Below are 24,757 nucleotides of genomic sequence, written 5' to 3' on the forward strand. Positions count from 1 at the left end.
ACAAACATCTTCAGAGGTGCATGTATTCAATCACTTGCAATTTGGTAAATACATTCATGTTGACCTGAATTAATAGATACAAGGGTACACTTTACTCTTGCCATGCACCTACCCATGGAAACAGGAATGGAATAATCTCCATTTTAGCTTCATCAGGATGTGGATAAGCATGAGTAACTGCTGCAACAGCAAAAAGGCCAACCAAGATTATGATCGCCTTCATATTGAGAGTTGTTCTTTTTGCTTTTGAGGAGTCCGATTTCCGATTGTGAAATGTTGTAAGAGATTGATCTGTCTCTGAAAAAGTGAACCTGTTCTCCTTTCTTTTATACAAAAGCAATGGTAACCATGGTAACTAAAAGAGTAACACCCAATGTTCAATATTAACACCTGCACGGGGGTAGGAGACTCACATATTTCTAGTAATAAGTAAGTTAAAGTACTAATCACGTTAACACAACTAAGTTAAATCCAATCACATTCTACACATCAACACATGCACATTCCATATATAATTATAAATCTGTGGTCTTGCCTCCGCATGTGTGATAAATAATAGCAACTGCCTCCAAACAATTATACACACTCAGAATTAATGAGAAGAAAGTATATACTGCATATCGTATAGCGCGAAATTTTCGAGGGCTTAATTTTCGTAGGTTAGAATTCTACACAGTCCACGAAAATTGTTAAATTACCTGCTATAACGTGCAAAGATTTAAGGCATGGCTTCCGGTAAGCAGTCATCTCGCGAACATTGTGCAACGAAATGGCTTTTAGAGGCCAATCTACGAAATATAAGTGCCTCGAAAATTTCGCGCTATACGGTATAGTGGTTAATTTTCGTGGGGTAATATATTGTGGGCAGCTGACCTCCACGAAATTTTTCCCCACAAAAAGTTAGGAGTAGTTTACTGGAATGCATGCAATGCAGTGCGTCAAACAAAATTGTTACTCACGAAAATCAGTTAACGAATTTTTTTACCCCACGAAAATTACCGGTATAATTATGACATTAAAGCACTGTACAAACTAAGCACATTCCCTAAAGGAACGCTAGTTTAATTTTGTTGACGCTGTTTCATTCCTATCAATCACAATAATTATAACAAGGGTTGATAGTTTAATATCGTTTTTAATAAATAAATGCGTGCTTACTACTGTAGAACATAGGGATTTACAAACAGGGACTTAAAATGTAGCACACGTGTTTCCATGTATATATAATTATAATATCAGCTACACAGAGTCATGAGGGATGTAAGAGATGTCATCCCACGGGTGACGATAGAGGCCTTGCTTGAGGCGCTTCTGGTCCAAATAGTGACCTACAGACAATGGAAAGAGACGGGGTGATATAGATAGTCACAGTAGTATTTGTAAAGAACATTCTCTTCAATGTTACTGTCAGTATAATATAAATGCACACATGCACACTAAGTATCTCTCGTAACAGAAGGTCTATACACTACTAGCTAGTCAAGTGCATGAATAACTCCTGCTATACTTAGTCTAGCAATAGCCCACAAAACCTTACTCTATAATTATATGCTCCTCTATAAGTCACATGTACACACAGCCAGTACAGGCAAAGCACTATAATCAAGGTACTGATCAGATAGCATATAGATAGCAACTGAGTTTGCTCATACCAATAAATCCCATCGTTCTTCCGAGCACAAAGAGTCCATTCAGTGATCCAATGTCAACGTACTCTGCAACCTCCTCCCTGCATAGGTGCATGGAAACATTCAGAATGACTTCACTGTTTTGTTAGTATACGTACAATACAGGAGACATGAAAGGGGCTCTAAAGGAGGGGCAGACACACAAATGAGAATGTGCATGGGGATATTGGAAAAAAGGCAATGACCAGAAAAAAGGGAAGAAAGTGGGGGACACACAATTTAAAAGATCGGGTATATTAAATACTGTGCATGCATGCATGTACATACATTAATTGTCCAGTATAGAGACTGCATGCATGATTGTGCATGTTTGGCAGATAATTCAGAATGGTTATATAATTATGTACTTACGAAGAGAAGCAGCCGCAATGTCTGAGCAGATCCACAAAACTGACGGCTATGACACCGTCCACGTTCAAGATGAGATTTGGTTTCTATGGGAACGGAATGTGATAAAGAGATGGGATATAGTTAATTAGCATGCATTACTTAAATAATTGCATATTTACAGGGAAAGGCACTAAGCTACTTATAACACCCAAGAGTAATTGATAACCCTTGTTACTTAACACTACACATAGCACTGATCGTCTAACTTCACACGCACTAAATTATGTCACTAAAATTATACTCAATGGCGTCAACAGTACATTTATACTCAATCAATTCTCTTACTTTTGAGGTAGTAATCTTTTCAACCTCTATCGCAAAGTCCAGAAGAGGTGTGGAGGGGAAGTTGGTTTTAACAAACTCTTTCATGATCACCACTCGCATATCAGGGTTGTTGATCTGTGAGCGGGTCAAGTAGGATAGAAAAAATGGCAAAAGTGAACAACACATACCTATCTGAAACAATCGCTGATCTAAGCCTCTACAATATTATAGCACTCACTAAACAGCTATTATAAATCCATATATTTTAGCTTTGAAATAGGACGTTCCCAACACTTAGTAAGTGGATTATATACTTAGTTGCATCATAGATAGAGTAAAGAGGGATTGGAAACGGAAGTAACCTCGATGTACCATCCGTGTATCTCCGCGGTTTTAATCGAGGCTTACTTTTTTAACACGAGGGCTAAACATCTACTTTCTCTAATACTTGACGCCATTTGGGACACAGGACACTATTTAGTTACACAGCCTTAGCTATATCAAAGGTACTATAGGAACACAAGCATGCAAAAGCGCTCTGTGTACCTCTAGCTACCTACTTCACGACAATCGAGATTTTATTTTATTTTTTTCCAATTGATACCTACTAAAAGGGGGCATGAGATTCAGTAATGGGGGTAGCTCTGAGATGTATGCAATAAGTTTCCCGGGCTTTTGCGGGAGTTATGAGGAGATACACGGATGGTCCCAGAGCCACTACGTAGACTTCATTGTAAAACATCACGTGAATCACTTCCGTTTCCAATCCCTCTCTACTCTATCTATGGTTGCATATAATCCATCAATGGAAACTTATTAAGTACATGTACGTGTTAATTTTTGTTAGTGTAGCTGGGTGCAAAACGGTACTCACGGACTTGACTTTGTGGCCGATGCCCATAATGAGCTGGTGTTGTTTCCTCATCGTGTTGACGAACTCCATTGGGATCATGTTAGAGTCGTACGCTTGAGTGAACTGACGAGCAGCCCCGTCTAGGGCACCTCCGAACCTGCACGGAAGACACATACCACATAATTATAGTACTAGCAGTAATATCAAAATCAGCAAATGCATGAATGTACATGCATTGTGACTCTGAATGAATATGAATGAAGACAAGGTAAAAACACAAATTACATTGTATCACTAAGGAATCAAATTTATTTTTTATAGGGAATAATTTTTGTAAAAGTGGTGGACTGAGCAAAAACAAGATCTCAACTTGCTTAGCTGTTGTACGTATACATAAACAAGTAACAGTTAAAAAGGTCCAATCCATGCATGGCACAATTAATACCATTAAGGGGACACTTATATATTCTAACCATAACCACACCCCTCACCTCTCCCCCACGGTAAGAAGCCCTGAGGCTAGAGAGGACACGAGATCCTTGCCAGCTCGGGCGGCCACGATGGTGTTGTGGGCACCAGAAACAGCTGGTCCGTGGTCGGCTGTTACCATTAGACACATCTCCAGGAACTTGCACGCGTAGGGGGGAAGTCTGTGGGAGGTATAGATATACACAAGAGTTCATTAGGAAGAGTACGCAACTCCACTTAAAACCATAGGAGGCGTTTCTTCAATCTTATGTCGCAACCACATGCTGTTGTATAAACTCTAATTTGCAATGAGTGATGATTGTGATAATGTTATTCATTTACAACTGCCATAGGAAAGGCAGTGAATAACATAGTTACTAATTTTATTCATTGCCTTTCCTGCTAGTTGCGGTTACTACCAGCCAGTATCTGTGACGTAAGATTGGAGGAATGCTTTTTGTGTACAGTCTATTGGAGTTGCGTACTCTTCCTAATGAACTCTTGCTATACAGTATGCTCAAAAGTGGAACAGGCCATAATTTATCATTTTCACCAAAATACTATTCAGGGGCTATATAATAGCTCACGGTATTTTGTCAAAAACAGGCTGAAAATGAACTTTAGATTTTAACAACAATAAAAGTCTAAGCTTTCAGAAAATAAGAAAATTACAACTGAACTAAAAGTTATGGCCGTTCAAAGATGGTCCATTTAACGCTAGACAGTTAACAAAGAGCATATAATTGTTTACTAGCTAGGATATCAGTGCACAATAAGTAATACAGCACAGCTCTGTTACTATACAGTGCACATACTGTTGTAATAATTATATATACCCCTTGGCCTAGGTTTCTCCTTCCTTGGAATCGAGGCTATTAAATTTTAATGAATCCTATAGCAATTCTCCAGCCCACCCTCTAACCTTCTCTGGAACCAGAGCAGACTCAGCACTCCACCAATTCCAATGTCCTCCTTGAAGACATCCGAGATGGGCATGCCAGCATAGAGTAGCTCCTCCCCTCTCTCGTCACATATACTCGACATGAAGGCAGCTGGCTTTCGTATGAGCCCGAGTTCCTGAGCCCACGAGTAGTCCATGGGGACAGTGGGCGGGTCTCTCTCTGGCTGGGGTACGATGAGACCGGCCGCTACCAGCTGTTCATACACTTCACTGTGTGTGTGTGTGTGTGTGTGTGTGTGTGGGGTGAGGGGGTGTTAAGAGTGGAGGACTGAAGACAATTTGGCACTAATCAGAGTAGCTAGTACATAAGACTCTACCAAATTCAATTAAATGCTCAATTAACAGGTCCCCTTATTTTGTGTGAGGGGAAATGTACTGCATCATGTACTCAGCGGATACCAGGAATACGTATACGCATTTAGTATCGGTATAATTATGAAGGACAGATAATGAAGGCGGCCGGGGTATGTATACAAGAGTTTCGATATCACATATGCATGCACACACGAGATGTTGTAGAGCAGGCTCACCCGATAATAGTGCCCAGTGTGTCAAAACTGTCAGGCACCTGAGCTCCACTCTCCAACAAAGCCTGCATGAGCAGAGGTGAAGCTAATCATACAACACACAAAAACACACACAATGTACATGCATGTATGCATATAAAACCTAACCCCACCTATACGCACAGTACATGTACACAAACACAACACATTAATTACAGTTAATTATAACAATTATGGTAATAATTATAAGACCACCCTCACGCCCCCGTATCATCTACCCGCCCCCTCTTACCTTATTCTTGGCATCAGCTGTCTCTCTCTCACCGTTAGCAGACGCCCCCGCATGACCAAACTGTACGTCAGTGGAGAACATCTTGGCACAGGTGCCGATACACCACGCCACGGTGGGTTTGAATAGACGGCCAGACTTGATAGCGTCACACAGAGCGTACTCCTCAATACCACCAACCTGGAGAAAAGAGATAGAGCAGTCTATATAGTTATAGCAAGAGCGCATAAAAGAGAGAGAGAGCGTGTAACTTACGCATCTGCTACAGTACGGGCAGAATCCAAAACCACAACTATAAATAGAACAATACTTGAAATTGCTCACTGCTGCATGTGCATGGAATGTAGTCCCATGTGACCATCGTTCTATTTATAGTAGTGGTTTTGGATTCTTCCTGTACTGTAGCAGATGGAAGTTACACGCTCTCTCTCTTTTATGCGCTCTTGGTTATAGTCATGGCTATACAAATTTGCTTAAGAAGAGAGCAGTCTTATGTCATACTTATGGTCCAAGTAAATTGAAATTGAAAAATTAAGTGTTATAAGTTGTTAGTTGTTATACCGAGGATTAGAGTCATGGTAACATACTCAGTTGGGGCCTACTTCAATAAGGGATTGTTTACCTCTCCTAATACGACAATCATCTTCACGTAGGGATCGTCGTGGTAACGTAGCACGTGGTCCATAAACGTGGTCCCGGGATACCTATACAAAAAATGTCGTAACAATTAACGATACAAACAATCAAAATCCCCACTCTCTACACAACAATGCATATTAAGATGTGCCTATACACTGGTCGGTGGTGGTTGGTTCTAACCACCTCCTACAGGCCTATATAGTTTACAACATAAAAGATACAAAATGTGTGCTAGATTGATTGAGGATTGAGAATAGCCATGCACTCCAAATGCTGGGCACATCATCGTTATGTACATGTACATGTACTAGTGTGTACCTATCTCCTCCGATGGCCACGCCCTCATAGACACCGTTGGTTGTCCTGGAGATGATGTTGTTGAGCTCGTTGGACATGCCTCCAGATCGGGACACATACGCAATACTGCGGAGAGAGAGGTACAAAGAGGGAAAAAGAAACAAACTCAATAAATGAACCTAAAATAAAAAAAATTTATATACCGTATTAGCCTCCTTTCACAAGGCCTCAAAAAGGAGGTCTGCTACTGACTGTTTGCGCATGTGCAAAATTATTGGATAATTTCCCCGTAATGTTTCCCATTAAACTGACATTTTACCCGAAAAATATCCTGAATAACATATACAGACAAAGAATACTACTTAACGTCATACACAGAACTATATAGCTAGCTAGCTAGAGACAGAGCTGTACGTTTGGTTGCAGCAGCTATTTCTTTCTGATAGAATCTACATGTAGACTTTCATCAAGGTTAGTGTCAGATGGGCGTGGCCTGTCCATATAGGCTATTGTCAGCCGTTCAGACGATTCTCATCCACACTGTCGCAGGCTGATCTGAGTCCTTTGTTAACATAGCAGGCTAAGGGTAGCTATTAAAATGCTATCACACGGGCTAGAAACCTTCACAATCGCACTTCTATTCAATTCGAAGTCCCCAGTTTCTGGGGATTATGTGGCGCATGCGCAAACAGTCGATACCAGGCCCTCTCGTCGAGGAAGAGCGGCCTGAGATCGAGGCTAAATCCGTATATGCTCGATCAGAGGCCGCTCTTGTATAAAGGCCGCACTCAAATAGTAGCCTCCTTTGCTAGCAAAATGAAACATTTAGTAGCCGCTCTCAAATAGTAAAAGCCCCACCCACCTTCCTGGCCGATAGAGCTTAGACGAGAGTATGTTGTCCATCATGCCTCCAGTGTTACCAATTTTGAAGCAGCCCGGCTTGATGCCACCAACCTGAGAAACAGAATGTATTTCAATCTTGTAGTAACCAGAGCTACACAGTAGAGGCCAAAATAAAGTTTCTGTTCCGTTTGCGTATATACTACCAGGAGCACATAAAGACATCTTTATGTGCTCCTGGTAGTACTCTGCGTTTGTTTTGATTCCGTTGCACGCAAGCAAAACAATCGTTTTGGTGCATGTACACTAGTGTGTTGACTTACACAAACCGCTAATTGGATTCGTAGCAATTGCTACATGCTCTTAGTGTAAACAATAATTATGTAACCACGAAACCGCAGCACGTGCGTGGGAGGAAACGAGCAATTGCGTGCAATCTAATCAGCTTACTACGCAAACGCAACAGAAACTTTATTTTTTGACCTCTACTGTATGTAACGTAACGTAACATGCGCTTTAGGAATGATTACTAATTATACTGGAACTGATTCAGAAGTACAGTTTGCTTGAAGGCAATGGATTGACAGATAATAGACTGATCAGTATAGTGATGACTATAAGGATTTGCAGCAAAGAATAGCTTAGTAATTGCTCTAATTAAGCAAATATTATGCACAGTTACATGCAAACAAACAGTCAACTATACAATGAGAAAGTATTAATGTGCGAGATCGTACAGTAGATAAAGCTCACGTACCGTGGCTGGTCCAATAATGGTGACCTTCTTCTCATCTGCTGTCTTGATGAGTTTCTTAGTATGGTTCTCAGGAATGCCCTCGGCTATGATCGCTATCGTGTGGAACTGTGTGCGTGTGTGTACGTGTGCGTGTTTGATTGAAGTGTATACAAAAGGTATTGGGGTGGTAAAGGATTGTCAGTCGCACACCATACATGTGTCTAAAATAGTCTATCACATGCAGTGTCTATACATTATGTTTAAAAATGCACAGAGCCTTCACTATTTTAATAGTTCAGGGAACTACAGTACAGCAGAAACAAAAGAATAATAATTAAAGGAGCAGACAACACAAAAGCATACAGGAGTAGAAAAAGCAAACAGACGCCCGACCTTGAGAGTCAAGAATGATGGGTTAAAGAGTCTTGAACGGTTCCTTGCTAATTCATGCATTTACGACCTTAGCACCCCAATTAAGAGCAATAATTATATACAGCATTAGAGCAGCTGCATGCAGTCTGACTCAGGGCAGATTATTAATTGTACACTTCCACTCGCTAGACCCCATTAAGCAACAAATTCTACAACTCGTTGGTTCATTGGCATGCTTTGAGTTATAGATGTGAGCTATTATAACACCAAAACAGCTGTCCTTTCTTGTGGGCCAAAACATAGATAGAAGCAGCTGTCCTTTCTTGTGGGAGACAATGTTTGACAAATTCAAACTGTATGCCGTGAAATTGGTTACAATACATCCATTACAGCTTGTGGGAGACAATGTTTGACAAATTCAAACTGTATGCCGTGAAATTGGTTACAATACATCCATTACAGAGCATGTACTTGTCATGTATAGTAGTGAAGTCTGTTATTCTCATGATACACTTTCCTAGAACTCTGAGTCCATAACATGAGTAGACTGATGTCTCTACCAAGAATCCATAATTATGTGGGGAGAGTAGTTATGCCAAATTTCCTACCACTGCTGTTGGGTATATAAGTGGAAGGAGACAGGCTTAGTTATCAGAGACGGATCTGTGATTTCACATAATTATCAATACTCTTCGGAAAAACTCAAGAAAAAGCGTTTTCAATATGAAGTTGATTGTAATCCTGGCCGGCCTTTTTGCTGTTGTAGCAGTCGCTCATGCTTATTCTACTAATATGCTGGAGGCTCTCTTGCAGGCACAACCGGCAGAACTGGAGCAAGAAGAACCCAGTATGGAGAGATATCGTCATGGTCATGGTCATGGTCATGGTCATGGTCATTATGAAGAGGTTTGTCATAATTATTTTATTGCAGGCAGGCAGTGAAAATGATTGCTACATTAAATATATAAGTTGAGAAATAATTACACTGTGTAAATATTATAAGAAAAACATAGCATATAGACATAATAAAGAATCGTAGCGGTCATATCCATCTAACATACTGGAGCCTTTTTGCAGATAATGGATGATGCAGAACTGGAGCAAGACGAAGAGGTTTGTGTATTGCAGTGCATGGCATGATATAAAAGATAATGATGTCTTAAGCTTAAAGTTGAGACACTATAATTATATATATCTTATATATAATTTATAGATGCATGTGTTACAGTTAGTATACTGTGTATATATGAACTATGACAATAATTTATAGACATTGCTAACAACTCTTCCTCCATAATTATTGTCTCTATATATACAGGCTGACGAACAGGCGACTGGTCACACAACTGAAGCCATACTAGCTCAAGCTATGTGTCAACGAGCCAGCAAGTCAAACAGAGAACGTGTGTACGCTGTCGGACGGGCTTGTAAATCTCGCACAAGCTGCACGCAAATATGTAAGAGTGCTCAACTAAGGAGGCAAGATCCCGAGCTTAGGAGAGGTAAAACGAGGTGTGCCATGGCTTTCCATGTGTACAAAAATCGTCCAGCAACAAACCTCCAAGGAAAGCCTCTAACTGCAAAACTTGGGCTCAAGACTAGGAGGGCGTTGTGTAACTGGCGTGGCTGTGGACCAAACTTCTGCTGCTGTGTGAACAAGCAGTAAATTCTCTGAACTGAATAAATACCCGAACCGGATAACATTTGTAGCTATATAGCTTATAGTTAGAATAACATTTCAAGTAACATTTGTAGAGCTTAGTTAGCTGCATGCATGTATATGGGGGATATACGCAGCTATACATGTGTTATTGATTTTTGTTTCTAGTGCTTTCCCCGGCCAATCCTATATATAATAACTTTAACGTAAATGCAGTGTGTACTAGCAGATATGCGTTTTAAGTATAATAATAGCCTGCATGCAGCCATAGCACCCCAATAAAGAGAATATGTGTACAGCTATTATTATTATTATGCCTCGGTGCGCAGGCGCAAGCGAGGTATACGGTAGTGTGTTTGTGTGTGTGTGTGTATAGACTGCTACAGCTGTTCATGGATCAATGAAGTGCAAGTATAGGCTTATAGTCATGTTTTCTTGGATTTTAATTCGTGGATTTGCAAAATAATGCTTCGTTCTCGAGTTATGCCTACTTGGAATGCCATTGCAGCCTTTTCAGAAGAGCACGTAGCCAAACTTGTTTACCGAGTGTTGCTACTCTACTTAGTAGTTAGCTCTGTACTAGAACGCTAGCTATTGGTAGCTGCAAGAGTGTAAAAGAGAGCTGCAAGGCTCTGCTGACTTGCAGCCATTAATTTTAGACTTGAACTTTTGGCATCAATCGTTTTTAACAACAATCATCATCAATCATTACCCACTCTTTGAGTTTCCCTGGATTTTGCATGCAGTAAAATTAATCATGATAATTATAATCAATGTGTGTATAAAAGCTATAGCTTAGTAGCTTTGGCATCTCCACCGAGGCATCAGCACCTGTGGTGCTTTCATTACACAAAGAACAGTAAAATAGCGCTGACAGTGCATAAAATACCTGCTGAGTCAGCACAAAAATCATGTGGGCGTGTACACTTGTCATGCCGCAGGAATCCAAATCATGATAATTGCAGCTGCATGCAGTGTTGGCTCAGGGAAGATTATTAATAGTAAACTTCCACTCTCTATAGACCCCATTAAGGAACAAACTCTACAACTTGTTGGTTCATTGGCATGCTTTGAGTTATGGATGTGATAACACCAAAACATAGAAGCAGCTGTCCTTTCTTGTGGGAGACATGTCAAACTGTATGCTGTGAAATTGGTTACAATATATCCATTACAGAGCATGTCATGTATAGTAGTATATGACAGTATAGTGTAAGTGAAGTCTGTTATTCTCAAATGCATGTACATAGATATGCATGTTCTATGATACATGACACATTTCCTAGAACTCTGAGTCCGTAACATGAGTAGACTGATGTCTCTACCAAGAATCCATATGTGGGGAGAGTAGTTATGCCAAATTTCCTACCACTGCTGTTGGGTATATAAGTGGAAGGAGACAGGCTTAGTTATCAGAGACGGATCTGTGATTTCATAAAAAACTCAAGAAGGAATATTCTCAATATGAAGGTGATTGTAATCCTGGCCGGCCTTTTTGCTGTTGTAGCAGTCGCTCATGCTTATTCTACTAACATGCTGGAGGCTCTCTTGGAGGCAATAAATGATGCAGAACTGGAGCAAGACGAACTCAGTATGGAGATCCAAGGAGAATTTGAAGAGGTTTGTACATATTATATATTGCAGACAGTGAAAAAGATTGCATGATACACTATAATTATGTCTATATAAGTTGACATAGTTAGATGTGAATCCGCAATGCCATATGCATAGTAAGACGCTCATCTCCTCATGTGCTCCTGTTAAGAGACTATATATTTTTATATTAGATGTGGTATAATAATATAGTATTATAGTACTGTGTATACCGTTATATACGAACTTTAATACATGCATTATAGACGTTACTAACATTGCACATCTTCCCTCAATATAATATTGTCTTTACAGGCTGTCGCACGGGCTTCAAAAAATACAGGTCGCACAACTACTCCCCCAACTGTTCCCACAACTGTTCCCCCAACTGTTCCTACTACTGTTCCCACTACTGTTCCCACTACTGTTCCCACGATTGTTCCCACGACTGGTCACACAACTGAAGCCATACTAGCTCAAGCTATGTGTCAACTAGCCAGCCGGTCAATCAGAGAACGTGTGTATGCTGTCGGACGAGCTTGTTACAGTGGCACAAGCTGCACGCAAATATGTAAGAGTGCTCAACTAAAGAAGCAAGATCCTGAGATTAGGAGAGGTTCAATGAGGTGTGCCTTGGCTTTCCATGTGTACAAAAATCGTCCAGCGACAAACCTCCAAGGAAGGCCTCTAACTGCAACACTTGGGCTCAAGACAAGGAGGGCGCTTTGCAGCTGGCGTGGCTGTGGACCAAACTTCTGCTGCTGTGTGAACAGGAGGTAGATTCTCTGAACTGAATAAATACCTGAACCAGATAACGTTGTAGCTATAGCTTATATAGTTAGAATAACATTTGTAGCTTACTTAGTTATAGGTACAGCTAGAGGAGGTACAGCTTATATGTGTTGCCTTTTTGCTTCCCGGCATACTTTTTGGTGCTTTCCCTGGCCAATTCTAATAACTTTAATGTAATATAATACAAGCAGATACTCTGCGCAGTTAAGGCCTGGGTCAGGCACTGATAAGATTAATTTTATTCATTGCCAACATTTTATGTAGATCATGTAGATCATGTAGTGTTAATGAGATTCATAATGTTTATTAATGTTATTCATTGCATGTGACGTCATAAGGTCAATGTATTTGCTTAGCTAGCTGCTAGAACTATTATAGATTATCTTTGGCAACAAATACGGCGGACTTAAACAAGGTAAGAGTAGCTGTTTAGGCCCTCAAAAGATAGAGTATGTTGTTATGATTATGTTTCCTTGATGGGAAGTAAAAATGTCCAAAACTTTCTTAGCTATGCTAGCTTCTTTAGCTCTGACAGCCACTCTAGAGGTAGGCTATTTTGTGTATCTCAAGAATACAATAACTCCTACTCTTCCCATCAAGGATACTAGTACCTAGCTATGAGATGTTCATCTAGCCTTGTTTTTGAAGCTTGATCTTGGCATCTTCAACGCCGTATTTGCACTTCTCTTTCTGAAAGTGCCATGACGTCATCACCATTTATGGGACTAATTAGCATAATTGAATTAAGCTAATTAGTTTTTTGGAAAAATAAAACATTGAGCTTCATTTTGGATCATTTTGATGCAGCATACACTGTATATTGCAAATAATACAGCAGTATGAACATAGTGTAAATTTTGGTGTTGAAATCTGGACCCGGGCCTTAAGTGCGCAGAGTATGCATTTAAGTACAATAATAGCCTGCATGCAGCCGTAGCACCCCAATTAAGAGTACATCTATTACATTCTATGAAGTCATGATAATTGCAGCTGCAGTCTAACTCAGGGCAGATTATTAATGCCAATTTCTACTTCCTAAACCACATTAAGGAGAACAAATTGTACAACTCGTTGGTTCATTAGCACGTTCACAATGCTTTGACATTGTCTTGAGTTGTGGATGCGGGTATATACTTTCACGCATGCATGAGTAGTAATGAAGAGGGAGTGTGAAGTGTGTGCATTATAATACACTTTTTGATAGAACACCATAACACGAGTACCGTACATACCGTACATAGTGGGTAATTTTCGTGGGGTAAAAAATTCGTTTATCTGAAAAATGGTGGTTTTCGTGAGTAAAAATTTTGTTTAGTCTCATTGCCTGCACTGCATTCATACGTTCCGGTAAGCCACGCCTACGTTAACATTTCGTGGAGGTCAGCTTGCCCACGAAAATAACGAATTTTTTACCCCACGAAAATTACCTGCTATACGGTATATAGAAGCAGCTGTCCTTGGGAAAGAATGCTTGACAAATATCTATTAGGTACGTATTACATGCGCATGCATGTGTATTAACTTGTTGCCTTGAAGCCATTTGCTGCGTGACTCGAGTGAGTGTAGATAATTATTCACACTCCTCCCCCACAAATAATGAGAGTGAGTGTTTCTATGCTGTGCATGAAATTGGTCATGATATGCCAAGTCTGCATGATTATCCAATATATCCATTACAGAGCATGTCATGTATACAGTAGTCTCCGACAGTATAGAGTAAGTGAAGCATGCATGTTATTCTCACATGCACTATGAGTCCGTAACATGCATGAGTAAATTGAGCAGCTGCATGTCTTTACTCTAAGAATGCTGTGGGGGGGGGGGGGGGGGGAGAGTAGTCATGCCAACGTTCATTTCAAGCATAATGCATAGGGGGGGGGGGGGGGGAGAGTATTCATGCCAACGTTCATTCCATGCATAATGCATATGTGTGTGGGGGGGGGGGGGGGAGAGTAGTCATGCCAACGTTCATTCCATGCATACATTCACATTACTTTGAAAGCTCCCATCAGGCTTTATCAGATCTGTGATTTCACAATACTCCTCAAAAAAAACTCTTCAAAGAACAACTCTCAATATGAAGTTGATTGTAATCCTGGCCAGCCTTTTTGCTGTTGTAGCAGTCGCTCATGCTTATTCTACTAACATGCTGGAGGCTCTTTTGCAGATAATAGATAATACAGAACTGGAGCAAGACAAACCCAGTATGGAGATCCAGGGACAATATAAAGAGGTTTGTACAATTGTATATGTATATACAGTGAAAATAATGGCACGGTACAGTGGAACCTCCGACGACCATGCACCTCCCAAGAGCAACGTACTTCTTTAAAAAAGTGTATTGTATATATATGCAGTGCATGAAAATAATTGAAGTTTATAATTGAGGATGTGTTTTACAGTTGGTACTATATAACTAGAAAAATTTAATGCAAGAAAAACACTCTACACATGCATTAATTTGCTAACAAATCCTCAAATTGTATTGTCTCTATACAGGTTTATGCACAGGCCGGACGGACTCGTAAAACTAAAACTAAAGGTCGCACTCGCACTACCGTTCCCACGACCGTTCCCATGACTGTTCCCACGACTGTTCCTACAACTGTTCCTACGACCGTTCCCATGACTGTTCCCACGACTGTTCCTACAACTGTTCCTACGACTACGCTTAATCCCACGACTGGTCACACAACTGAAGCCATACTAGCTCAAGCTATGTGTCAACAGGCCAGCACAACAAACAGAGAATTTGTGTACGCTGTTGGACGGGCTTGTTACAGTGGCAAAAGCTGTACGCAAATATGTGAGAGTGATCAACTAATGAAACAAGATCCTGTGCTTAAGACGGGTACAATGAAGTGTGCCATGGCTTTCCATGTGTACAACAATCGTCCAGCGACAAACCTCCAAGGAGATCCTCTAACAGCAACACTTGGGCTCAAGACAAGGAGGGCACTGTGTAACTGGCTTGGCTGTGGACCCAACTTCTGCTGCTGTGTGAAGCAGGCGTGGTAGATTCTCTGAACTGATTTAAATGTATACCCTGTAACTCGGAACTTAAGTAATTACATAAAATGTGTAGCTTAGCTTGAGGACACAGTGTTGCCTTTGTTTTATAGTGAGCTAGAAATAATCATAGAAGCAGAGTTTGAGATGGTGAGACACCAAATGTTTACGACATGCATGAAGCTACTAAATGCATACATGTCAATTGATATTTCATTTGCATGCAGGAAACACTATACATACCGTATACCCTTGCTAATACGCATGAGCAAACAAGGCGTAACTATACATGCAGCTCATATCAAAACTGTCAGGGCACACCCACACACACACAATTGATATGTATACGGTACCTTATCAAAAGTTATGGCCTCCATGGTAGCGTCGTACGCAGATCGTAGCGAGGCAAAGTTGATAAGGACGTCAGCCTCAGGGTGTCTCCTGACAGCCTCAGACATCTCCTTGTACACTGCAGGGGGGCAAGGGGAGGAAGGGAGGAGAAGGAGGTAACACAGTGGGGTAATCCGTATTACAACACACATGTATGCATTCAATACATGTATCTCTACTATAATCAGCATACAAATCTTTGCGTACGATGCTACATTACTTGTAAGCAGGCATGAGACTGCCGTACATTACTTGTAAGCAGGCATGAGACTGCCGTACATTACTTGTAAGCAGGCATGAGACTACCGTACATTACTTGTAAGCAGACTACCGTACATTACTTGTAAGCAGGCATGAGACTGCCGTACATTACATGTAAGCAGGCATGAGACTACCGTACATTACTTGTAAGCAGAAAGCACTATGACAGCTACATGTAAAATGCTGACATAAACTACAATACAATTTCAGTACCGTACGTATGAGCGCACACACACAACATTATCACGTTCTATAGAAACCCTGTGCATGAGTATATAGAGGCCGGGCTACAGCAAATGCTGAGATACTACAATTAAGGTAATGAACAGTTTATTTGTATTCGTCAGCCTCTTGGCTGTGTCAGTTGTTGTCAATGGAAACTACTTCAGCTCCAAGCAAGCAACTCTTGAAGGCTATCAAACTCAACAACAAGTAAGCGATCCATAATGCTCATCAACCATCAATTATTATGAATACCTTAACTTGCAGGGAGAAGAAACAAAACATGATTTAGAGGACTCAAGTGAGTGCTGCATTGAAGCAATAGGCCTAGTATATACAATTAATTTTAAAGGCTGATGTGGTTAAAACAGGCTTGTGCTAATCAATCAATAGGCACAGGCTACCTACACAACCAATGAGATACTCGCTCAAGCCATGTGTCAAGCCAGTGCTCCATACGGGGCTAGAGTCTATGCAGTTGGACGAAAATGTCTCGCGACTTCGACAACAACGTGCCACGACATTTGTTACAACAGGCAGCTCAGGAATCAAGACGGGCAAATCAGGAACATGATAGTGGATTGTATAGCTGCCTATCATGTCTATTTAAGTCGTCCATCTACAAATAAGAACGGCGAAGAATACAGTGCAACACTTGGGCTAAAGTCGATCGAAGTTGGATGCAACCATGCTAGCTGTGGACCTAACTACTGCTGTTGCATGGGCAGGCCATAAAACGATTCAAGATAATTATAGAACGTAATATATAAGATTCAAGTAATAACTTCATTATAATGTAAAAGTAAAAGTATAGCCATGCAAGTACAATGCCATGTATAGTAATAAAAATGGCACCTCCTAATTACTAGTACCACTTTTTGTACATAGACCACACCCCTCACCACACCCACCTGGTATCATGATCTCTTTACGGCCCCAGTAGAACTTCTGCTTGTGATTACCACTGCAGGGAATGTAACACACACTCTGTCAGTTCAATGTCAGTTATAGTGTCAGCATAATTATACATGCAGTTGTATTATAAAAGGCCTAAAGCTAAAAAAACTAAAATGCATTATTTCGTTAAAGAAGGCTACAATCGTCAGAGCTGCGATATGCTAACCCCGCCCACCTGAATGGGTAGACCATGGCGGCCACAGAGGGTGTGTCTCGGGAGCACACATGATCATAGTCCAACATGCCCTGGGAGGAGTGAAATGAAACAGATGATAAAAACCAAATAATTACAGCTAAGATAATCAAAGCATGCAAGTTGTAGCTATAATTACAGCAAGTATGGATTAGTACAATTATATAAAGTGATGTGTGCTCAGAAGTGTTCTAAGTGGTGGCTTTAATACATGCAGTATTAAACTACAAAGAGGCTGTTACTTTTTTCTATATAGTTAGAACCAAGAGTTCATTAGGAAGAGTACGCAACTCTAATAGACTGTACAAAAACAGCGTTCTGTCTGATCTACGTCACAGATACTAGCTAGGAAGCCATGTAATGAATAAAACTATGTTATTCATTGCATGCCTTTCCTATGGCAGTTGAAATAAATTAGTGATAATTATTGCAATCATCATCACTATGTTATTCATTGCAAATCGGATTTCACAGTTTAAGTGGAGTTGCGTACTCTTCCTAATGAACTCTTGTTAGAACAAATTCAAGCAATGTGTACCTGTACAGCTCTAGGTTGCATGCCCCAGATGACAGCCACTGTGGAGTTGGTAAAGAGCATCTTCGTAGGAGGTGGGAAAGCACTCTCTTGGTCTGGTGTCCACAGACACACCGCCACGTTACGGGAGAGACGGGGAGAGGCACTGCGACTGCTCGACTGTTCCAGCTCACTCATAGAGTTGGTGGACGAGGACTGGGAGAGAGACATCTGTGGAGGGGGGGGGGGGGGGGTGGCAATCATGCTATACTTACACTGTGGTATATATGTAATGTAAATATTGAAGAAATACAATGAAAAATGAACTTTGCTTAGTGTATGATTATAATTATTATACTACTGTAACATTAGAAATACAATGAAAGAGATAATTATTTTCCGATGACAGCTACTAATTAATGCCTCGATCGTTATAGACACTCACATTCTTCATTCCCATGACGCTCAACGATGAACCAGATTTCTCGATTAGGCCTGATTTTGGAATCGGTCTTGTACCTAGTGCCATTCCAACGATGGCAGTCATGTGCGTATCGGGTCCAAACACGTACATCTTGAGACCCAGTTTAGCTCCGACCTCTCTCATGGCACGGAGACCCTCTTGGAAGTTAGGTCCTCCTCGTCTCACGAATATGCTGACGTTGTTCTCCAGTAATTTGTGTAGGTACTCGGTCAGTGCACGCACAATACCCTGAGGGGGAGGGGCTTGTTGTCATGGGATACGGACCTTGTAGGCTTACATGTACGTGTACTTATTTATTATTCGCTTTGGAGGCCACAATGTGAATCGTTGAGTATGAACTGCTATCAATTTAAAGCTAAAAATCTATTGGAAGTTGCAGCAAACACACACATGTACTGTACAAGTACGTAAGGAGCAAAATTGTAAATTGTATCATTAACCATCTAGAAGCAGAGTGAAATCGAATATATACTACTTTGCAGAAGCATCCTCAAAAGAAATTTAATTTCCCATTAAAAGCTACATGCATGCATGCAATGCTGGTTGTTCTATTCCACTAATTACAGTATTGTTGTCACTGCATGCTCACCTTGAACGTTGCGGCCACGTTGGTGAAGTTAGCGATGCCCCCTCCGATGATGAGGACCTTGCCGTCAGGGTGTTTTTCTTTGGTCATCAAACTCAGGATTGTCTTGGCATACTCAAACGTTTGACCTGGGGGGGGGGGGGGGGGAGGGGGTAAAGATATGACATTTGGGCCTGAAAGCAATCACTGATTTTAGGTGCACATTATTGCAGCATTTACTAAATGCAACTTTTAGTTTTAAATTGGACGTTTCCAACATTATTTCTGGCCTCTCAAAGTTACAGGTTTGTATTACACGCATACATGCCCAGCGTTAAATGAAGCATCGTTGAACGGCCATAAATTTAGTTCTGTTGGACAAAATAACATGGTGTTTTTCCGAAAACGAACATGTTCCAAATTTGAGATTTAAGCATACCATCTAAAAAGAGCCTCTTCTAAGCTTTCAGATCAAATTGGACGTATTTACAGAGCCGACTCTTGTACTCTAAAAATAGAGGACGTATAGCACAGCACAGTTTCCAGTGTCACCAGTGTCACCTTCATTAGGTGCTCCTGAATACTCTCCATAGTTGGCCAGGTCCTTGCTGTAACCCAGATCACAGATAGTGTCGCTGTATACAACTGAAGCTCCACCCCCGGCAACCATGGTCCAGATACGGCCGCTAGCGTTGAGTACAGTGAGCTTTAGAGATGCTCCACTCTTGGCATCAAGGTCGGCAATATACGCTTCCTGTGTGGGGGGGGGGGGTCAAAGAATGACATTTGAGTATCAAAATTATGATCACAGAATCAATATACGCATTCACTTGACTTTACTAAAAGTCTTAATTAGCATCCTCCGTTGCAAATGAAAAATACTACTACATTGTAATTGGCACTGGTTCGATCTATAGATCATCTTCTAGAAAAAGACCAATTGGTTGACAATATTTGCATCTTTCACTTGCATGGGAAGCAAATAGAAATTTCCCACTATTACACAGTCTTGTGTTATTAGGGGACATAATAACCAAGTTGCTATTTTGACTACAGTAAGAGGTTCCTGTGTGTGAATAGTGAAGCCAGTGAAGGAAGGCCTGACTGACATTGAGTATAGTCTATAGACAAGGGGACTGGTCAGAGCCACTGAATAGATCGAATGGGAAGGAAGGGCTGACAGGAACCTCATCCTGTACCAACAACACCTAAATAATAATATTATTGGCTTCAATGCTGTAAGTACTGAACAATAACAAACTAAGCCCTGGAACGATTAGTACATAATTATACAACCAGCCAGAGCTCATCAAATATCCCCCCCCCCCTGTAATAATATAATACATACGAACACCACTTTGTAGGACCGCTCCCAAGCAATTCTACAACAATTCTGTTTATTCTACTATCAGACACAAAAACCTGAAAGAAAGGTTTTTCAGTTGAGCATACTTATTCAACTGTACCCATTAGATACTGACCTCTGGTAGTGCATCTCTTCCAAAAGGTGGGGGGAAGTCTATTTTCCCCCAGTTGACTTTACAGAGGTACTCGGCTGTAGAGTCCAGCTTGGCGGCCAGGTCCAACATGTACACCGTGTTGCCCTGGACAACCAGAGGGTTGATCTCCAGGTAGGTGAAGAACAGATCAGAGTAGGCTCTATATAGCAGCTGCAGGAACTCAACCAGAACCCTGTGTGTGGGGATGGGGGGGTCATATTCACGTTGGAAAGAAAAGGTGGGGGGGGCAGTGGGAAAACAGTTAATCCCTAATTTCACTGCCAACATAATTATTGGGAATAATAGCATATTATTTACAATTAGTGACTGAAGACTATCTATATATACTATAACTATATCTTATAACAAAATTAATGGTTCTAAGTAAGTACATGTACATGTCAGGGATTGCAGTGTGTACAATGTAGTTGGGAAAAAGTGATTAATTTTGTGTTTTTGGCAACAACAAAACAAGCAAGCTACGCACTCACTGTTGCTTATCAGCTGGTACACTGGCTACCAGCTGTGATGCTTGCTCGCTGGTTAGGGAGCTCTCAATATCCACGTCGACACGAGCTGCCTTGCTGTCCACGTCCCCCACCTCCACACCACCCTCGTGGTAGAACAGGACAGTGTTGCCAGTCCGGGTAGCATAGATACTGTAGGGGCGAGATAATCACTATGGACATGCAGCTAGCAACATTACATTATTAGTGTATCCTCAAGCAATCTATAGTTACCAGAAAATATCGTAGTTCCCTGCTAAACACACTGAAGTATGATCTTAATAGTTAGGTGGATTGGAGACTAAAGTCTAGTTCAACCTTCATAAAGTTGTCATAACTTTGTCATACTTTACTGAAATTTAGTAATTACACCAGTGCTTACAGAAATTAAGTTGCTCAATCTAATGAGGCCTATAAACAGAAATAGTGGGGATAGTGGAGAAGAAGGGAGGACAAGTACTATACACACTCACCACACATAGACCTCCTCGCTCTGCTCATGAGACACGAACGGCTCGATAATGAAGTTATTGAGCGCTCCTTTAGCCGCACCTATCTCCATCTCTTTACCCATCCTCTCTGCAATCCACTCACTAGCCCCGGCCAGGTCGGTGTTCACCTTGATCAGACCTAGTTTACCACGACGCTTTATCAGCTGGTCCGGCTTAGCAACCAGTTTCTGTAGAAAGAGAGATAGCGAGGATAATCATTATCAACCTGATCGATCAGTATCATAGCTACATACATGTACAGTGTATGAGTGCACATGAAAGCCATAGTATGGTAAGTGAAACGTAATAATAAGTAAACAAAAAAGGGGCGTGTGAGGTGGAATGGTGCTCATACAGTGCTGCTAGCTAGCTAACAGTTGCCTGCTGGACGTACATGTGCATTTGGCTTAATAGACTGTATTGCACAAGGCTTGTAAGTAAACAAGCTAGGGATTAACTGGGGCTAAATGACATACAAAACAAGGCTTGTGTTATACAGTTATGTACAAATCTTGTATAAACAGTGTACAAGAAATTGTCAAGCAACACAACGAGCTCTAGCTTCGTGTACCTGCAACAACAATTAATATTGACATACCTCTTTCTCCAACCATGGATTTCCATTAGCTATCTCAGAGAGAACAGTCTCTCTGGTCACAGTAACAGACTTGACAGGGAAGGCCAGACTTTTACCCAGTCCATTCTCTGCCTTCAAGACATTGAGGTAGTGAGACAAGAGAGTCTTGCCTTGAGCTTCTCTGATTGCTTTAGCACTCATTTTGACAGCTATATCAGAAATTGACAGTTGCTTGCTGCTTGCTTGGTATTGAAAAGTCTTATAAAGTGGAAAATCAGTCCACAAATAAATTACTGAACATTCCCCTTTTTTGAGGTGTATTACATGTGCTGTGGCCACGTGAAATCCGTAATCTATAGTTTCCCTAGAGAGTATCCGGTAAAAGGTGATTATTATATAACTTGTTGTAACAGTTTGCAGTGAGGTGACCTATTGTGCAATGTCAGCCCACCATGTGGACCACATCAAACACACTGTGCATCAGCTAACAACTTTATTCATTATTCAACTATGCATAGTGACAATTCATCATTATTGCAGTGACAATAAGTAAATCAATGATGGGGTGTTCTGAATTTTTGGTGATTTTGTTATCTGCACTGTATATTATAAGGTTTGATATTTCTAAAAAGGTCGCTATACATGTATATATAATAGCTACCAACTTTCACGCAAAAACTTTCATGCAACGTACAAATGCAGTACCCCAGTATTATGCAATTATTTTGTGTTGAGTGATGATTATGCATACAGCTATTTCAGTTGCTGCATGGCTTATCAGCTAGTATAGCTGTAATATTTATCAGTGTAAGGTTCGTTCTCTCCCCTAGAATATTTTGCAGGTGAAAAACCTTTGCGAATGAGCCAAATCAGCAGAAAATTTGACCCTTTGCGATCTAACTGTTGCGTTCTCGTGTGTATTTACTAGTAATAATTTAGGATTTGCGGATTTTAAACACGGGGTATAATAATTATAGTAAACTTTCACTATTGATGATGTGATGACCCATGTGCATGCATACAATCAAAATGAATTGCAAATCATATTATGCAGTAATACTCTCTTCTTCTAATTATGACATTGTGTGTGAGTGATAATTGATCGGTGGTGTACAGTTGTAGGATATAAGAAGGTATATAATTATTATGACCAATTATGAGACAGCTGTTTAAAACGGCAGGAGTGCTTCAGCTATTCATTTCTGTCTGCATTGTACAGAATTTATAGCGTTTTAAATTAAGTTGCAATGGTATCTCATAATACCCCCCGTCTCATAATACCCTAGCCTCGATTCAAGGCCGATTAAAACACATATTTTAATTGGCCTTGAATCGAGGCTAATAATACCCGAATCACTTTGAGCCGGTCAGTTACTATACTATATACTAAATGCTAGCATTTCAGTAATAGCTGCAAACAATTTTTTGCTTGCATGCAAAGCCTATTGACCATACTGAGTAGATCTAGTTAGTGAACAGGCTATTTAGCCATAGATAGTAGCTATCTATGATATAGCTCCCTCAAGATTACTGCAATTAGCAGTGCATGGCGTACGTATATAAATTATAGGAAGATTTTTTGCAAGGGGGGGCTCATAGTAGTCTGGCCACGCCCTCCCCCCAACTTGGGGACTAGGCTCACATCACTTTTGCACTTTGATAATCTTGGTTCTTTAAGTCAGGATGCTGTAGCTAAGCTAGCTCAACAGTTCAAGCTAAACATTGCTCTCCAACAAGGGGTGGCTCCAGCCCCTGGAGCCACCCCACTTGAGTCTTCCTACGCCACTGCATAATACCCCCTACGGCCTGTGTGTTGTATATACGTACGTAACCTTAGCAACTACAACTAGTCTACTGATTTTTCACAATAACTGGATCCGGATCAGGAGTGCAAGATACATCTATAGTATACTATACTGTACGTACTGGACTATGTGAGTATTATGTATTGCATGCTGTGAACAGTAGTAGATCAGTCTAAACGCAATTTACATAGGGGCACATGTACGTGCATATGCATGCTCCTGGCGCAAGCAAGACTTATCTATGTGAGCACTCTTATTCTATATACCTTACGTACTGCTTTAATTTGTTGCTTCCACTACATGCAGACATCCTTCAGTGACTTGACATGCAGAGATGGTCGCCGGTCATTCGGTGTTCGCAAGGGTTGAGGAGCTATAATAATGTAGAAACGTATGGCGATGGCACTATACTAATCAATGGACGCAGGTGTACATGTAACGATAGGAGGAGATGGACATGTTGTCGCTGTTTTGTATGGCTGATCCCAACACTAGCTGTCCTGACAGTGAGCTGGTCGTTGGACTACATGCAAACTTTCGGACTTCAGGAACAATCAGTACTATTAAGTGTCATTTACATTTATCTCTGCGTTTTAAAATACTCTGGCTGATGCATAATTTTCATTATTATTGTGATATCACAAACATGATAAATGTGAATGTGCTCATCTTTAAAAGATAATTGATAAGGTCCATGCGTAATTAGATACCGTACTTATTCGATTTAAAGCGACCCTCCAAATATGCGACACCCTCGATCTTTTCCAATTTTCTGACCTCTAAAATAGCGACTGCAGCGTTCACAATTCGTTTTTATATCGCGTCCTATAAATAGAGGTCAAACCACAGCCTCGATCCAGGCCGCAAGAAACAATGTAATTTAAGCGGCCTATAATCGAGGACAGTAGAATAACCTCCAATTAGATGCGACCCTCT

At 40.8% G+C, this 24,757-nt stretch overlaps 3 protein-coding genes and 2 long non-coding RNA genes across 7 annotated transcripts; 4 read left to right on the forward strand and 1 right to left on the reverse strand.

Moving 5' to 3' along the window:
- Window positions 1–1,090: 1,090 nt before the first annotated feature.
- Window positions 1,091–22,346, reverse strand: LOC135347383 (ATP-citrate synthase-like). The gene is made up of 24 exons (XM_064545348.1): window positions 22,038–22,346; window positions 21,422–21,627; window positions 20,934–21,101; window positions 20,425–20,635; window positions 19,505–19,697; window positions 18,968–19,092; window positions 18,340–18,606; window positions 17,919–18,125; window positions 17,363–17,433; window positions 17,142–17,194; window positions 15,711–15,826; window positions 7,953–8,057; window positions 7,218–7,309; window positions 6,377–6,481; window positions 6,042–6,123; window positions 5,423–5,599; window positions 5,155–5,216; window positions 4,586–4,834; window positions 3,687–3,845; window positions 3,217–3,352; window positions 2,364–2,477; window positions 2,040–2,122; window positions 1,653–1,729; window positions 1,091–1,328 (listed from the first exon to the last, which is right to left on the reverse strand). Exons 1-24 carry the CDS (start codon window positions 22,215–22,217, stop codon window positions 1,240–1,242), a joined length of 3,327 nt encoding a protein of 1,108 aa, XP_064401418.1. The 5' UTR covers window positions 22,218–22,346; the 3' UTR covers window positions 1,091–1,239.
- Window positions 8,935–10,174, forward strand: LOC135347385 (uncharacterized). Its single transcript, XM_064545352.1, has 3 exons — window positions 8,935–9,209; window positions 9,381–9,416; window positions 9,622–10,174. The coding sequence occupies exons 1-3, from the start codon at window positions 9,027–9,029 to the stop codon at window positions 9,967–9,969; spliced, it is 567 nt and encodes a 188-aa protein (XP_064401422.1). The 5' UTR covers window positions 8,935–9,026; the 3' UTR covers window positions 9,970–10,174.
- On the forward strand, window positions 11,293–15,503 carry LOC135347384 (uncharacterized). 3 transcript variants are annotated; one of them, XM_064545349.1, is made up of 4 exons: window positions 11,293–11,583; window positions 11,872–12,763; window positions 14,351–14,581; window positions 14,848–15,503. In XM_064545349.1, exons 3-4 carry the CDS (start codon window positions 14,426–14,428, stop codon window positions 15,364–15,366), a joined length of 675 nt encoding a protein of 224 aa, XP_064401419.1. In that variant the 5' UTR covers window positions 11,293–11,583; window positions 11,872–12,763; window positions 14,351–14,425; the 3' UTR covers window positions 15,367–15,503. The 3 variants fall into 3 exon arrangements, with proteins under 3 accessions (XP_064401419.1, XP_064401420.1, XP_064401421.1); XM_064545350.1 differs by having other exon boundaries at window positions 14,361–14,581; XM_064545351.1 differs by having other exon boundaries at window positions 11,306–11,583; window positions 14,516–14,581.
- LOC135347386 (uncharacterized) lies at window positions 16,280–17,175 on the forward strand. The gene is made up of 3 exons (XR_010398358.1): window positions 16,280–16,440; window positions 16,498–16,531; window positions 16,624–17,175. It is a non-coding gene; the product is annotated as an uncharacterized LOC135347386 (long non-coding RNA).
- A 1,295-nt stretch (window positions 22,347–23,641) lies between the features above and the next one.
- LOC135347413 (uncharacterized) lies at window positions 23,642–24,224 on the forward strand. The gene is made up of 2 exons (XR_010398367.1): window positions 23,642–23,950; window positions 24,128–24,224. It is a non-coding gene; the product is annotated as an uncharacterized LOC135347413 (long non-coding RNA).
- The last annotated feature ends 533 nt before the right edge of the window (window positions 24,225–24,757 follow it).

The sequence above is a fragment of the Halichondria panicea genome, chromosome 14, assembly GCF_963675165.1.
Source record: "Halichondria panicea chromosome 14, odHalPani1.1, whole genome shotgun sequence".
NCBI classification, from domain to species: domain Eukaryota; kingdom Metazoa; phylum Porifera; class Demospongiae; order Suberitida; family Halichondriidae; genus Halichondria; species Halichondria panicea.